Source organism: Hoplias malabaricus, chromosome 4 (assembly GCF_029633855.1).
Source record: "Hoplias malabaricus isolate fHopMal1 chromosome 4, fHopMal1.hap1, whole genome shotgun sequence".
NCBI lineage: Eukaryota > Metazoa > Chordata > Actinopteri > Characiformes > Erythrinidae > Hoplias > Hoplias malabaricus.
In genome coordinates this window covers 34910645-34928176 of record NC_089803.1, presented here as the reverse complement: position 1 = coordinate 34928176, position 17532 = coordinate 34910645, and the positions used below count along the sequence as shown (strand labels likewise).

At 37.3% G+C, this 17532-nt stretch overlaps 1 protein-coding gene across 1 annotated transcript; it reads left to right on the top strand.

Annotated features, from left to right (window-relative positions):
- Positions 1 to 5997: 5997 nt before the first annotated feature.
- LOC136695437 (transcription factor 12-like) lies at positions 5998 to 16870 on the top strand. Its single transcript, XM_066669511.1, has 12 exons — positions 5998 to 6203; positions 9317 to 9416; positions 10398 to 10537; positions 10875 to 11016; positions 11115 to 11179; positions 11760 to 11856; positions 12146 to 12219; positions 12361 to 12549; positions 13857 to 13947; positions 14517 to 14745; positions 15083 to 15315; positions 16113 to 16870. The coding sequence occupies exons 1-12, from the start codon at positions 6132 to 6134 to the stop codon at positions 16256 to 16258; spliced, it is 1578 nt and encodes a 525-aa protein (XP_066525608.1). The 5' UTR covers positions 5998 to 6131; the 3' UTR covers positions 16259 to 16870.
- Positions 16871 to 17532: the final 662 nt, after the last annotated feature.

Sequence of the window (17532 nt, the reverse complement as noted above, 5' to 3'; positions counted from 1 at the left end):
CTACCTCAGCATCAGCTGTTCAAATCTGGATTAGAAGTGAGTCATGTCATTTAATAGCCTTGAATTGTTAGGAGCTCATAAACGATCCTTGTATGCAGTGACATCATGTTAGTGTATAGTTAATATAGCTGACTTTATTAATCAAGTGTGTCTGAAAAGAATGGCAGCAGCAACCAGTCACTTAATTTAATTTCTGGATTGCAGGAAATTATGTATATCCTACATCAGTTCATAAACACAATATAAATACAGTTTAAAGAGATTGAAATCATGAACACACAAGAGGTCCCTTGAGAAATGGAGGTGTTGTTGTTGTGATGTTCTGTGTTGCCACTAGATGGCGAAATCTGAAGTTCTTAATTCGTGACACTCAATCTCATTCAGTTACACGGCCACGACATTACCACCACGCCCACAATTCCTGGGAAATAGGTTATTACAAATTTCAATTACATTAATCTTACAATTACAGTGATTTTTATTTAGTGAAGAATCCAGTTCCCTTCCATATCCTGTTTTGATATATCAATAAGAAAATGTCTTATTATAGGGTGTATTTCAACAATTTTTATCTGAATTGCTTATTATTCAGTAACTACTATGAAATATGTATGCAATAGGTCACAGAAAAAATCGATTTTTCTTCAGACAGTTTGTATAATTTCATGACCGATATGTTAAAGAAAATGTTTATTGAGTTTTGGTTTAAAATAAGATCCATCTTTGTCTACAATGATGGTGATAGAATACATTTAGAAAAAAAAAACCTATGAGGGTTTTTTTTTTGCCTTAAAATAACCCTGCAGCTATGCCTCTGTCCTGTACAAATTAAAACAAAGCCTTTTCCTGCCATAGATTTATCTGAAACATGCAAATAAACAATGCATCAGACAGAGCATCTGCAATGACACTTTTTTTGGAAGCATTAAACCTGAATTTCCTTCAGGATTCACAAAGGGTTATCTTATCTTTTCAAACTGTTTTAGTTCCTGTCATCTCCACGTTGAACACGGTGAACTGAATTTCTATGAAATGAAGCAGTTTCACACCAAACCACTCTCAATTCCTTCCATGTATGACTTCCTCTTTTGCCATCTTATGTACATATGCATGTATGTATGTATTATATCTATTTGTAGAACTATGTGTAACTCTGTGTCTGCTTTTCTAGTCACAGTCTATTTGTCTAGATTCATTTCCCTGTCAATGTCTTGTCAGATCTCATCTAAATTCAACATTGTGTCACATCTGAGCAGTCACTGCTACTTTGTTTGTTTTCCAATGGCCCTTCAGTGTGAACATCTACAGGCTATATATACTGTCATGGACAGATTTATTTCAAGATTCAGCTACATGACATTGCTCCACAGAGTAGCCTGAAAGGTCAAACATTTAGAATGGTTTATTTTACACGTTGATAATTCACAAATAAAAAATAATATATATTTCTTGATTTTAGGATACTGTCCATAATTGGAGTTTCCTATAATACAATATGTGGATATGCATATATCACATACTTACAATTGCATTGGTGTTTATTATAAGCGAGAGAACATGGTGAAATAACACTGGAGTTTCTGACCCATTTTATTTTGGTTATTTCATCGTGCTCATAACATGGGGATTTTAAGACCTTTTAAAGTAATCTAATCTAAAGGGGATTACCTTAATCTAATCCTGGTGGTCTCTGTAAGGAGAGACCATAAAGGGTGTGTAGGAAGCCAAAGGCTCGAAGGTCCTTGCTGACTTAAAGGGAATGGATCTTTAAAATGTCTGCTCAATTAAATGATAAAATGTCATGCAGACTGATTTGATATGAAATGCTCCATCGTAGACAAGCTGACAGAGACAGAATTGTTCACAGTGGTGGAATAGTTGCATATATGCTCACTGATGCCTGACATTGTTTTATAACAAGCATCTGGTCTAAAATGAATTTTCTTCCTGGCAGAGGAGTACATGCAAGGTGTAGATTTATCATTTATCACTATTTTGCTATTGACCTTACATTAAAAATGTAGAAGTCAAATGGACATTGCCTCAAAAGGCTATATTTCTGTTTTGGACACTGCAACCACTGATTCCTATCACTATCACTGCAAACATTTCTGAAAGCTATTTGTATTTAAACAAATAATATATGCTCATATTTTTGAGATATGATTTAGTGTGTTATTTACACCTTTAAAATATAATTGCCTGTTTGCTCAGACTTCTCAGTAGGCTCAGGTACTCAGTAACATTACTTATATATTACCATAACATTTGTGTTTTATATTAGTCACCAAATAATTCATTGTATTTAGTTCCAGAACATTAAGTTGAAGAATAACAGAATAACTCTACAGTGTCAGTCATTACATTAAAATGACCTCCTTGTTTCCGCACACATTGTTCAATTCTCAGCTCATATTATCATACAGGAGCACATTATAGTTCAACATTTACAGAAGGCAGTCTAGCTGTTGCTCTGCATACTTTGCTACCTCCTTTGAGCTCTTAGGTTCTTAAGTGGTAGATCATTCTCATTGCTGTGCTAACACTGATGGTAAAAAAGTGGTGAACCTCGCCCCATCCTTGTTGTGAATGACTGAGCCCTTCGGGGATGCTCCCTTTATACCCAGTCATGACACTCACCTGTTTCCAATTCACCTGTTCACCTGTGGAATGTTCCAAACAGGTGTTTTTTGAGCATTCCTCATCTTTCTCAGTCTTTTGTTGCCCCTGTCCCAACTCTTTTGGAATGTGCTGCAGTCCACAAATTCAAATTAAGTGAATATTTGCATTAAAAAACAGTAAAGTTTATCCATTTGAACATTAAATATCTTGTAAGTTGAATTTAGATTGAAAAGAATTTGCAAATCATCGTATTCTATTTTTATTCATGTTTTACACAACGTCTCAACTTCACTGGAATTGGGGTTGTAGGTTATGGACCATGGCCTGTCATTTTAGAGGTAATATTAATGTTGTGGTTCTTCAGTCAAATATATGTAGGTGATACAGGAGGTCATTAAGTGCTCACACATGCAATGTTTACAGTGATTATGATGAGGAGGAAGATTACAGGAGCAACTTTGCCCTTGCGTGAATCTAACTCCGAGATTCTGGGCCAGTGTGGTTGAGGTCAGAGGTCAGTCAGTCTGGTGCTCACGTGCTCCAATCCTCTTACTGTTTGTCATTCTCACACACACACAAACACACAAACTGGCTTTAAGAATGACCTGGCGCTGTTACACCACAACAAAAAGCAATCCTGTATTAGAATCCTGCAGAGTACTTCTTGTCTGTGTTTGAGGCAGGATGTGGACAATGTTGGCTACTGGCCAGATAGGCCGTCGCTTTCATAGGATCACCTTGTGGACAAGAAGTTCTTCTATTAGTAGTGTGCAGGGTTGTGAGTAGAGTTTGGTGTGTTCTCCCTGTGTCTGCGTGGGTTTCCCCCGGGTGCTCCGGTTTCCTCCCACAGTCTAAAAACACATGTTGGTAGGTGGATTGGTGACCCAAAAGTGTCCATAGGTGTGAATATGTGAGTGTGTGTTGCCCTGTGAAGGACTGGTGCCCCGGCCAGTGATAAAGGGTAGGCTTCGGAACCACAGCAACCCTGAACTGGATAAGTGGTTACAGACAATGAATGAATTAATTATAATTATAAGACCAACACTTAAAAGACCAAATAAAGAAAGAAATGCTTTAGTGACCAGCTTATTTTAGAGATTTCATCTCAAGTAGTGTTTGATATCATTTATTGTAGTATTGGTATCATGAATGTCTTACACAATATAAAGCACTGCTCCTATATTTAAGTGATACGTAAAACTGAAATGTGATAATATAAAACAGAGATTCATATGTTCTGCCAATAAACTTTTTTTTATTTTATTTACGGAATTTAATCAAGTCGTTGTGACAGTATTAGTTTATACTAGCACAGATTGAGGAAACTCTGATACAACATATTCATATAAAAACCATCACATGGATGTCACCTCAAATCATATCATGTCATGTGTTGTCGAGGCCCCGGTGGCCGAGTAGAGGCAGTGGGGGGTTTTCTGGCTGATTTGAGAGAGAAGACACAGTTTTGGCTCTGTTGGAGCTTCTTAATTGGATTGACTGGAGGATTGACATTGGCACTGTGTGTTCGTGTTACACCAGGGCATTGCAGTCAGACTTGTACCACTGAAAGATTCTGATGCAAAAATTTTAATTCAGCATGTAAACAGGGCCTGGGTACTTTAAAAAATCATGTTTGTTCTTCAACAGTTCACCAGTGCTAAAATCTACCATTGTATGAATGCAAACATGACAATATCTTTCTTTAAGTTATTGGTGAGTAATTGTCAGTATTGTCAGTAAATTTGGTGTCTTCCCAGTGCCTGCAGATATCTGCATACTGACAGCCACACTTTAGCTCTTCACTCACATAACTATAGAACTTACATAACAATTTCATAGTAATTACTGAGAAATTAAACGATGCCTACATACAAACTGGAAATAAGAATAATTTTTTAAATGTCAAATAGTACAATGAAAAAGCATTTCAAATATAAATTGTCACATGTTCTACATGAACTCTTCTTCTTTTTCTTCTTCTTTCGGCTGCTCCCTCCTGTCAGGGGTTGCCACAGAGTATCAACCGTGATCTGCACCATCGATCTGGCAGGTTATATTTTTACGCCAGATATAGTTCCACATGATTAAAATATGTTAAGTCTTATTCCAAAATAATGAGCAATGAATGAATGAATGAATGAATGAATGAATGAATAAAGGACTATGTGTCATAATTCCAAAGGAAAGTCCATTTAATGAGAGCAGTGGGCTTAGTGTAATATGGTTTATTTATGAGCTACCTTCTGACATTTAATAATACTTACTAGACAAAGCAAGACAAGGTGAATTTATTTATAGAGCATCTTTCATACACAATGGTAATTCAAAGTGGTTTACAGAAACAAAAAGAACAGCAAAATCAAATAATTAAGAATATATATAATAAAATTATTATAACACGTTTAGGTTTTTGTAAGAGTGAACTTTATAGCCTACATATAAGAAATATCAGTACTGTACAATGATCGATACCAGCATGAATTAGAGAAATAAACAGCGTGTTATTTGAACAAATTGTACATTTTGCAACCTGGAAACTCAGCTGATTGAAACACAGCTGAAAGTTTAAATTAGGTAAGCTTATGTTTACATTATAAAATTTGCTCTGTAGTAACTTTTGTTTTTATTTTTTTGATCATGGCTGGAGATGCCTGCTCCCTTGGGTCACCCATTCAACGGCAGACAGGTCGGCAGACAGTAGATCGGGGATTAAGACGTATTGGAAGAAGACCACAAGAGGTAATGAGGAAAAAAAGCACCACAGGAGACACCCAGACAGAACGGTGGAACAAAAATAACTTCACTCCTGTCTCCTGCTCTCATCCCCCCCCCACACTCAGACTCAGACTCAGACTCAAAGACACAAACAGAGACTAGTTCACCTGGAGCAAACTCAGTTACAGTCTACAGAGGAAGTAGGTCACAAGACGAAACAGGACATCACTTAATGGCTGGCTGAGAACTTTCTTATGTCATTTGATCTGTAGTCTGAATTTTCTAATGTGTGCATTGACAATAAAGACTACAGGTTTCCAATAAGTTTTAGAATCTAAGAACTCCAATACTGCATACTGCCCTGGTCACAGCAAACCTTATATTACATTTTGCAGACTCAAATATCAGATATGTATTTCATTAGGGGACAATCCACATTCATCAGTGAGCCCAGCAACAATGAAACATGAATACTACTATCATTTCACTTGCAAAATTCTGGTCAAAAGAGTTTGTGTTTACTCCTCCTCCTCCTCCATCCTGCCTGACATGGTCTGTCCCAACCCTGTGTTCACCCCCACACTCCTCCCTGAGTGGTTGAGTCTTGGTTTGCATTAGCAATGTGGGAGTAAGTGTGAACTCAGAAGAGCAAGGCTGTGAGAGGAGGAGTAGTCTCTGAACCTCTGTGGCTGAGAGAGAGAGAGAGACAGAGAGAGAGAGAGAGGGAACAGTTTTGGGACATTGCTTTTCTAAGGACACCTAACAGCACTGAGGAAATATCAGCAGCAGCAGTCATGTTTTGTGCATTTCCTGGCCCAGGACCAGCCAGCAACTCCCTCATGTATCACTATGGCAATGGGAAAGGGGTGAGTTATGGGATCTGTGTATGTGGCTGCTGCAAACTAGTGAATTTTAGAAACTGTTCTAGAAGTTTCTTGTTTTTTTCTACAATGCAAACAGAGTGAAGTTGATACATAGATAAATAGATGTGTCTAAGACCCAAAAATGTGTGTAGTCTTTCAGAATCTGTTAAATGGCATTTGTTTGCTGAAACATTAGTGATTTTATTAGTGGATCTAGCAATGTATAGTTTCATGATACAAATGTTGTTAAAATAAATACAAAGAACTGCCTGGGATCCAAAACAGTGGTGTGTTTATAGTCTTATTTGACCAGTTTTTCAGTATCAGTTTATTTTAGGATATAACAATATTCCTGCTGTAAACCAATGATTCTTGGCAACATTCTGGAAACATCTAACCAGCATTTAGAACATAAAATTGGATAAGACAGAGCCTACGTTAGATACAGAGGTCTCCATGATTCCTAATAGTGATGTGCTTGTAGTCTTCTCATTTAGATTTAATTCATATTTAGCTCAATAGCAGTGCTCACCTTTTGATGCTGGGCTAGCAACTTAAAGTTATCATTATCATCTTTTATCAATCTTATCATTAGCAGTGTTTTGGGTCTAGAAATAACATGGATATCAGATATATGAAAGTGTCCAGGATGCAACATATTGATGGATGTGTTTATAGTCTTTCTAAAATAACCTGTTAAAACCAGTTCGTCTGATGCCATGTAATAGTCTGTAAGAATTTGATGCTGGCCCAACAACACACTCATGTATCACTACGGCAAAAGGGAAGCAAGGACATCCCTAGGTGTCTCCTTTGATCAAGTGGTTTTGCACAGGAGCTGGAGTGAGATTCTGAATCTAGAAATTACATGCACTTATGTAAGACAGTGAATAAGACAATTGTGCAGCATATTACACATTGATCAGTCTGTAGTCTTCAGTTCCTTTGAAGGAATATGGCACAATATGCATAAGACAATATTTGAAGCTGGTCCTAAGGGCACAGTTGAGACTACATCTCTCCACTTGTGAAATTTTATAGGTTTATGTCTGTGTGTTGGTTAGTCTTGTTTATCTGAGGTTCATGTGGAGCATGATTGATTTTATGTGTAGTAACGAACAGCTGTATTAGAGGTTTTATTTAAATATTGTTGATGTTCTATATTTGTTTTATGAGGAAATGTGGTAACAATTTCATAGAAAGAGATTCAACGAGTTGTTTTTGTGTGAGATATATTTAAGCAAATGAGAAACATGTTTATGTACATCCACGCTGATATACTCCTCTGTCAACTTTGTACAACATTTAACAATGATCTAGAAAAGTGATGCTCAAATCTGCAGCAGTTCAAAGTTTGTTTGGAGCCACTGGCATACTGTACTTACTACTTTCATGCTACTTCTGGCCTGCTATTGGCTTTTGAGCTTAACTTTAGAAGTCGGGGAGCAGCCTATCCTGTGTATCTTAGAAGTCCAAAGCCCAGCTGTAGAAGAGAGGGGGATTTTTTTTAATGCCGTGAGGTGAAATGCCCCGGTTGGTATGTGGCTGAACTCGGGCAGATGTTTTTTCCCCTGCGCTCTCCACCCCATTACAACAGTGCACAGCCCCCTCTTTGATCTGCACACATGGTAAGTGCCTCCAGACGGGCATGGATGACACAGAGAGCGGGAGGAAAAAATGAGTTGCACATGTGCAGGGCTGATTTGGGTTTGACCGAAACTTTAAGCGCAGCTAGTCAGTGAGCTTTGATGAAATGTGTTCCATTGAATCCAGCCTTTGTGTGCCATGAGACATGGCATGTGTTTCCAAATGCATTCTTGCACAGTGCCTTGCTGTTTTTCTCTCTAAAATGGTTTCTGGGGTTGTGTTTTCACTGGCTCAGGCACATACTTACTGAACGTCATGGCTGTAAAAGTAGCCTGCTGCGTGAATTAAGTGACTTCTTTGATCTTCATCTTTAAAAAGTGCTTTGATATCTGAGATATCCGAAGTCGGGGTCATAGAATGGAGCAGTCAGGAAGCTCTTCTGTGTCTTGGTCCTGACTGAAGACAGCCTTGCTTCCGTGATGACCCCCGTGGGTGAGAGAGATCATGTTGTTGGGTGTTAAGATTATTAACAGGTCACCTGGCCAGCCATCACTGACTGGGGGCAATTGGCTTGATCCCACACCATATGCTGTGCACCGTAAGTTGGAGGGAAGCTGTGGCTGACTCGGCCCAATCCTTTTGGGAGAGGAGCCAATCAAGGTCAGCGCCACGCTTTCTGGGTCATGCGTCTGTGAATGGGGCAAATGGGATCCTTGGTAGTTCCAGCAGGATTCAGACTCCAGAAGGCTGTTACCCTGGCAATGCACGTGCCATTGATGTGGTCCAAGGAGCCTGTGGTCATTTCCTGGAGTGGGAGGGGGACAGAGAGAGAGAGAGAGAGAGAGAGAGAGAGAGAGAGAGGGAAGTGAGATCAAAGCACAAAGCAGGTGCAAAGCAGGCTGAGAGGAGGCTCCATGTGTCTGTGTGGGCTTGTTTGTGAAATTAATTACAAGAAAACCCACATGAAACCAGCGTATATTATGACCATGTAATATATCTATAGCATATGTATTATATGTTTGGGCAAATTGTGCAAAGGCTGTTTAATCAAATTCTAATCAATTAAATGCACTGCACATTTGTAATGACATTTTAGAACTTTTAATTGCACAAATTACATGCATAAATGAATGTATTCATCCAAAACATCCAATGCTTTCGGTGGCATCAAAATAAAAATGTCGTCTGGCTGAGTTGTAGTAGTCCAGGAGGTTGTGGTCATTTAGGGAGTATGCGTCATTCAATTTAATTGATTCGAATGTTTAATTGCTACATTAACACACATTGCTAAAAGTATATTAGTGAAAGACAGTCTTTTTTCTTCTTTAACACTTTCAAATGCAAGGGTCTGAATGTGGGAACCCATTTTAATTATCCACATAATGGCATGCCTACTTTCATAGCAGGTGCTGAAAAATTTTAAGTAGATACTAAGTGAATAGACCTTTAGTTTAAGGGTTAAATGATTTTTGCTGATTAAAATAAGGCTGATTTGTTCTATAAACAGCTTTTTATTCTTTAAATGACAGATGTATTCTCAATGTCCAAATGCCGAGGAGCTGAAAAAGGATTCTGCTTCATACTCCTCATTCAAGCTGCCCAACACAAACTTCACAAATTCATTTTTTGGTAAGTCTATATTTAGCACTTATTTGTCTCAATAATGTGTTCCATCAATTGTTTAAAAATTTTAAAAGACCAGAGACTACTATTGTATGTGAACCATTGGGTGTATAGAATGTATTTCTGTGTGTGTTTGTGTGTGTGTGTGTGTGTATGTGTGTGGTTGTGTGTAAGAGTGTATGTGTATTGGAAGAATCTGTTGTTGGAAAGTGTTTTACTCTCAAGGACAACACTGCCCCTTGGGAGTGAGAACGAAATAAGATATCCTCCATAGTGTATATACCACTGCTGTTTCAAGGACTTCTTAGGGGCAGGGGTGGAGGAGGGTGCAGAAAAGTTCACACACACACACACACATACACACACACACACACACACACAGACACACACATATTCATACACATGGACTTTGTTTTCTCAGCTGTTTGGGAAACATGGTTGGTTCATATTTTGAGAAGAAAGTCAGGCATTTACAGCCAAACCAAAATCATTTCAAAAGTCACGAAGGAAAGCACTGTGGACTGAATTCCTCTTATTAACTGTGCTTTAAGAGCTCTATAGAGCTTTTGATTTCTTTGCCACACTTTTGACTTGAGCCAACAACAATATACGGTAGCTGAGTAGCTGTGCCTTCAGCCAAAAAATATATACATGCCTGATTTGACAGTAATGTAGCTTGACATTAACTTTGTATCATCAATTACATTGTGGAGCTGCTAAAATAAAATAAAAAAAATTATATATACATTATTACATATATATATATATATATATATATATATATATATATATATATATATATATATATATATATATGTGTGTGTGTGTGTGTGTGTGTGTGTGTGTGTGAGAGAGAAAGCTGCATATGTATTACTTCATCTACTTTCCTTTGCCTGTTGCTCTTGAAGTAACAGTTTTATTCACAAGTAAAACAGTCTAAGAAAGTTTCTCTTGTAAGCCCTCAGTATTTTTGCCCTTTAATTTCAGATGGGCCAAACAACTCCACAGACCCCTGGAGCTCTTCCAGTGGGATCAGCCCATCAGGTCATGGAGGCATGCTGGGATCCCCATCACCCAGCCAATCACCGCCCGGAAACTACGGCAACCTGCCAACACAAGACCGTCTGGTAAAATACTTCACAATGTTGATGTATAGGTCTGGAGAGGAGTGTAGATTTCTAAAATTGGAGATTACAATTAGACAATGGAAATATTCTGACATTTTGATAAAATATGAACTAAAAACATCTTAACAATAGCAAAATATGTGCAGCCTTTATAATTGTCTTTAGCCCATTGATCAGAATCAGCATTGGTTATAAACCACGTTCAGAAACAAAGCATTTGCATGTAAAATCCTTTTGTAAATAAATGGAATTGAACAAAATATTGTGCCAGTTTATTTACTTTCATATTGTGTTTGCTAATCTATTTAACATTTTTAAAATAATTATATTTTTTCAGAACATGTTACAAAACTCAGCTCTATCTGAAGCCAGCAAGCGACTTCCGCCAATGTCCACATTTCACAGAAGCAGTGGCAGTGCCTCGCTTTTTGTTTCAGCACCCCATACAGCACCAGCCAATGTCATAGACAGACCTATGAGTAAGTAATCACCATTCTTTCAAACTGAAATTCTGTTGCTGGACCAATATTAGGTCATCTAATTCATTGGTCTGTATTATCACATTGTGTGCTTTCAGGTGGACAGGGGAACCATGTTGGAGGCTCACACACTGGAGATGCTCTTGGGAAAGCACTGGCTTCTGTAAGAGCACACTCATTACAACACACAGCATCACTGTTCTGTTGTGTGGTTCTGTTATATATTTTTCTAATATGGTGGCCCAGACTGTTGACGGATTTTGGTGCTTCTCTATTTACATGTTTCTACCCTCTGTTATTAAACTACCATTTATTATTTAGACCCTGCGTCCAGTTTTATATAAATAGTAAAAATGGTGCTTAGAAGAAAACATATTTTTCCAGCTCCAAACATTAACATGATATAAATTATAGACTTATAATATTATAACATTAAGACTATTCAGAATGAATATTTATAGATGGTAGTTTTAAAAGATAACATGTGTATTAACTGTTTATTCTGGGATATGTTTTGTAAGGGACAGTAAATTCCTGGTGGTAAAAAGATCAGGATTGATGATGTAATTTACTTTAAGACAGTTTCCCCTAACACCCTGAGGTGTTGAGAAAAAAGCTTCCTTGAAATGACAAGTTGTGCTTTTAAAATGATGCATGTGCTGTCACTGAAATCCCTGCTTAACCCCACCCCGCCACCCGTGCTTCTCCTCAAACGACCCTTTCTCTGTCTCTCTCGCTGGTAGATTTATTCCCCTGATCACACCAGTAGCAGTTTTCCATCCAGTTCCTCCACACCGGGGAGATCTCCATCACCTCTGGCTGCCTCTACAGTGTCAGCAGGTAAAATGCATCAAGGAGGTCTGCTTCATCATTTTTGTTTATGAACGCTCAGACTGGCCAGAAATTGTTAGTGAAACATCTAGAAAAGTAGTGTCCACAGTAGATCTGTAGAATATTACTTGTAGCATGAAGTGCTGTTGTACTAGCATATAATATTTTAGTGTCTATGGTAATCAGGTATAATCAGCTTAAAAATCCTCCAAAAGCTGATATCATAATTAAGAACTTAGTATGACAGATTCCTTGACATGGAATAAGGCCTCTTAATATTGCTTTATCTTTCTTTAAGGATCCAACCAGTGGCCTCGATCTACTGGACAGCCATCCCTGCCGTCCAATTATGAAAACTCCTTGCAGTCGCTGGTAAAGACCTCTTATTAAGATCTCTTTTACCTGTGAAAACTTTTTTAGATGAATTTGATGAAAGCAATTTCTGAGGCATTTATGGCTCTGTTTCAAACATTTCCCAGCTCTGAATCACCATTTCTATTTTCTGGATATCAGATTGAAGACAGGCTGGACAGACTTGATGATGCCATTCATGTTTTGCGAAACCATGCTGTTGGTGGGACAAATATCCCCTTGAGCAATGACATACGCAGCTTAATTGGACAGACACAGCATGGATCAACAGTCACAATGAGGTCTAACTACCCCATCTCAGGACTAGTGACAAATGGATTACCAACAGATGTGAGTCCTCTATATATCTTAAGCAAGCTACTGGGTGCAGACATTATAAAACAGCTTAAAAAAAAAATAAACACACATGGTGTACAATTACATGAGCGTTGTTATGCATATAGGTTTGTTCTGCATAGAGGCTGAGTGGATAGTGATTCATGGGATGGAACCATTTTTCAGGATCCAAATGTAACATAGATGTAATAGATGTAAAAGTAACAGCGCTTTACAAAGAACTGATAAAAAAAAAGATAATATTCTGTGAACCCAGAAAGGTGCGAGATTGATTTAACAATTTAACCCATGTCAATCACAATTATTTAATTCAACATTAAGCAACAATATTGGTGTTGATGTTATCATCATCATCATCAACTCCTTTTCCGCTTGTCCATTTCAGGGTCGCGGTGCGGTGTTGATGTACTGTTAATAATTAAAGAGTACACACACACACACACACACACACACACACACACACACACACACACACACTCAAATGGTTTTGTTACTATTAACGTGAACAATGAAACAAACACAAATGCCAATGTGTCTAAAATGAGGAATTAGCACTTGTAATCGTACTTAGGTAGAAATAAAAGTATTTCTTGAGTCAAATGTTTTCATTTAATTTTTAGCACTCTGTAAATATAATAATTTATCATAACACCCTGTGATTAAAAGTCTGTCATGTGGACCAACTGCCTGTGTCTTGAAGGCAGTATTTTGTCTAGTCCAAACATAAAAAGAAAAGCAGGAATGCTAGAGAAGAGATTCAAGCAATGTTAGATGCAAAAAACTGGAAACGAAAGGATATCAACTGTTTGTGTATTGCATATCAACTGTTTGTGTATTAATCCGTATAGAGACCTCTTTGAGAAGTGAGGATTGTTGTTTTGGTGTAGCTTTAGATTAAGGTAATTTAATGGATGAATTGGTTTAGACATGTATTTTAACATATGTGAGTGTATACTAACTGTGGTTAAAATAGTTATTAGCTGTTCCCTGTTGTTTCATTGCAGTTAGAATGAAGCACACATGTAACAGTGTAATGATAAGATACTTATCTTACTTGGCAAGCTACTAGGCAAATATAAATATTAACATATAGACACACTTTGTACTAATAGCAAAGAATCTGTGTGTGTGTGTGTGTGTGTGTGTGTGTGCATGTATATCTTATATACAAGTCCTTATTTACTTTAATCTACCAAAGATTTTGCAGTTTTGACAACATTCTTAAATTGTAAAACTTCACATGCTGTTTTTTTTTATTGTGTAATTATTATGTTTTTTGCTTTGCTTGTATATATTGACAGGTGTCTGCTGACTCAGGTGAGGCTGCACACTTGGCCATACAGTCTTCAGCCTCTCCCCCTGATCTCACTAGCCAGGAAGACAGCTTCAGAGGTCTGCCCAAGTTATATTCACTTTCACTCCCTCTCTTCTGCTCATTTCTTCATTTCTATTTCTCCTGTTCTTCTATTATATTATCTGATTTTAACGGTGCATTGACATCAATTGTACTGTCCAGAGGTGGGTAGTAACTGGTTTCATTTACTCAAGTATGTGTAGTAAAACTATTATTGAAGGATTAACACTTTTCAGTGTATTTTAAATGGTTACACTTTAGTTTATACTCCGTAATATGCATTAACATTCAGTTTCTAATTCTTTGTTTTAGGTCCGATTTGTACTTTTTTGGTGATGGCAGCTGTACTGTCTTCTATTGGTCACACCACTGAGTTTAGAGCATTACCTTTTATTTATTGCTCTGCTGGTAGATTCTAGACGTTACCTGGTACCGAAATAATATTTGACATAATATTTTATTACTTTGCTCTGCTATTCTTTAACTTGAAATTTATGCAATTACTATATTTTTGCTTGAGTATGAATTTATGCTACTCTTCCCACCTCTGTTATTTTACTGATAATAATATTCTCACAACTGACTGGAAGTGGCCTGTGTCCCTCAGCTCTGGCTGTTGGGCTGCTCTCTAATTTGTCCCCAGGACCAGTGGAAGTGAAAATGGAGCCATCTGATGCTGAAGACTTTACACTGCACAGAATGCACCCTGCCCACTTATCTCACCTCCACCGTTCCACCTGCCTGTCTCACCCAGCTTCTGATGGCCTGGTCTCTGATACAGAGAGTGACACCAGAGAGATGGAAACATCTAGTGTTGATCCCCACACAAGGAACAGGTGATGCCCCCTGTAACAGTAAATCATTTTTACAGTCAGCTTCATTACACTTTTCCTGTATTAGAATATGTAAAAATGCAACAATATTATACTCAGATATTCTGGTATAAGGTCCACCCTGTGCTCACATTTACACAGATCGGCCCCTAGAGGGCAACAGGGAAATAGAGATTATATACATTTCAACAAATTGTACAATTGTCTACAAAAATGTAAACAGAAATTCTCAGTTTCTCTGGATGACTGTGAAACAATTAATCTCCTTATATTAAGTCAAATAATAATTTAGGAATAATTTTGTGTGTGTGTGTGTGGGGGGGTGTGTTCATGTTCATAGCAGTGTACATGAAGATGAGGAGCTGTCTCCAGAGCAGAAGGCTGAGCGGGAGAAGGAGAGGAGGATGGCAAATAACGCCCGTGAGCGTCTCCGTGTGAGAGACATCAACGAGGCCTTCAAGGAACTCGGCCGCATGTGCCAGCTGCACTTGAAGAGCGATAAACCTCAGACCAAGCTGCTCATCCTGCACCAAGCCGTTGCTGTCATCCTGAGTCTTGAGCAACAAGTCCGGGGTAAGCGTTCCCTGCAGTCAGGATCAGTAGTTTACCTAGAATCAACCTTAATTTATTTTTGCCTGGGGTATTCAAGCTTGTCTGAAAATGGGATTTAGGGCAGTCACTTTAGACCAAACCCAGAACACATAGTTTTAGATGTTTACTGTAAATATGTCTGTCTATTCCTTAATGTTTCATAAATTATTAAGACTTATTAATATAACTCTCAGAAAAATAAGGTAGCATATAGGTATATTATTGTTCACTGAAAGTACAGACAGTAAATATATTTTCAATTTTACAACAGTATTTTTAAGAGCCAAGTTGTGTTCTCCTGAACGAGATGTGAATATTTGTAAATTTTCATAATAGAAATGCTCTCAACATAAAAACAAAGGTAAAATCCTGTATTTGAAATGTATGAAATCAATGCAACTTAAAGATCTACAATTAATATAGAAAGTGGTACATTTATGTTCCCTAACTGAAGGAATTAAAGATGTACATTTAAGGGTAACACCTCAGTGAGAGGAAAAGGTACCACCAAATTGACCAAATTATTAATATGTAAGACATGTAGTTACAAGAGAGAGGTACCTAAGTGTTAGCTGCATACCAACTCTTGGGCCTGTTTCTAGTCCTAGTCATAGGACTTCACAGCATTTTAAATAGAGATTTTCCATTGAAAGGAATATTTACTCCCGGGACAGAGAGGTTTAATCCCAGTCAGGGAAACTGGGTTTAAGGTAATGAAAATAGTCCTTTTATGCAGGAATATCTGTTTAGCTATAACTGACATGCTGCTTCCTCTCCAGAGCGTAATCTGAACCCAAAGGCAGCGTGTTTGAGGAGGAGAGAGGAAGAGAAAGTGTCCACCCTGTCACTGGACCCCCACGCCATGCACACAGTCATCCACACAGCTCTGCCTGACCAAATCAACAGCCTGCATGGACATCTCTGACAGCCTGTGTGGCACTTGTATTTGTGTGGGTGTGTGTATGTGTGCGTGTGTGTATCATGGTTAATTACATAAATTGCAGTATTTTATGATAAGAAAATTATGTTTTAACAATTGTACACTCCATTTTATAGCACTTTCCTAGACATTAGTTTTATAATTGACGATAAATAGAGCAGTAAATTTTACACTGTGTATATGTACACAGATACCTGACAAACCAGTTAGTTTCACTTCCATTTTGCTGCCTGGGAAACACAACACAGTTCTGAGAATCTTTGGGAAATTTTCTCCATTAATAATCAAAATTTTTTGAGAAACTGGAATATATAATTAATACAAAATAATTATTTAGATCATGCTATTGTTTACCCTTACTGCTGTCATGAACTTCAATGCAGTAGTTGTTTGTAAAGCTGGTTCATCTGTACGTATTCTTTAGGCTGGGTCTTTGACAATGATCCATTTAGAAGAAATGTTGATTACTGGTTCTATTAATGACATCTAGTTTGTTTGTTACATGATAGGTGACAACATTATGGAGTATGAAACTGAAATGTTAATATTTTGTTGTGATTTTCTACAAATACATTTTTTTACAAGTCAAATGGAAAAATCTATGTCTCTATGTACAACTTCTGTATGTATAACTTCTCATAGAGTTTTGAAATAAAGTGAATGACAAAATAATGTTTCATGTCACTAAGACGTTTCTGTTAAATATTTGTAGTTCAAATCTCACATTTGTTTGTTGGACCATACCTAGGTTTCTCTGTAATTCACCCACATGTTCACATACAGTTAAGGCCAATAGTTTACATACATTTAGGCTAAAGATTTTCAAAGTTTTCCACAACTCCACATATTTCATTTCATCCTGTTTGTTTGTTTATTTATATATTGACTTTTATTATTTATCTATAAATGGAATTGGGGTATCTACTTTGTTTACATCAGATGTAAATGAAAAACTCTCAGACAGAGTGTCAACTTAATTAAAAATAATTATGGTTTTTAGAAGATTATGACTGTCCAGCTACCAAATTAGGTGATCATTATTGCACCTTTGATTGTATTTAGGTGTATACATTTACTGTGTCGTTTTCACTCTTTATATGATGGGGAAAATAAAAGAATTTCAGTTGAGACCTCAGAAAAAAACAAGCTTGGTTCTAGTTCACACAAAATAAAAGGTACCTTTGAAAAAAGTACAAACAATTATAAGCAAATATAAAAAAAATTAGATAAAAAAGTTAAATAAACAAAAGAGGTGTCGG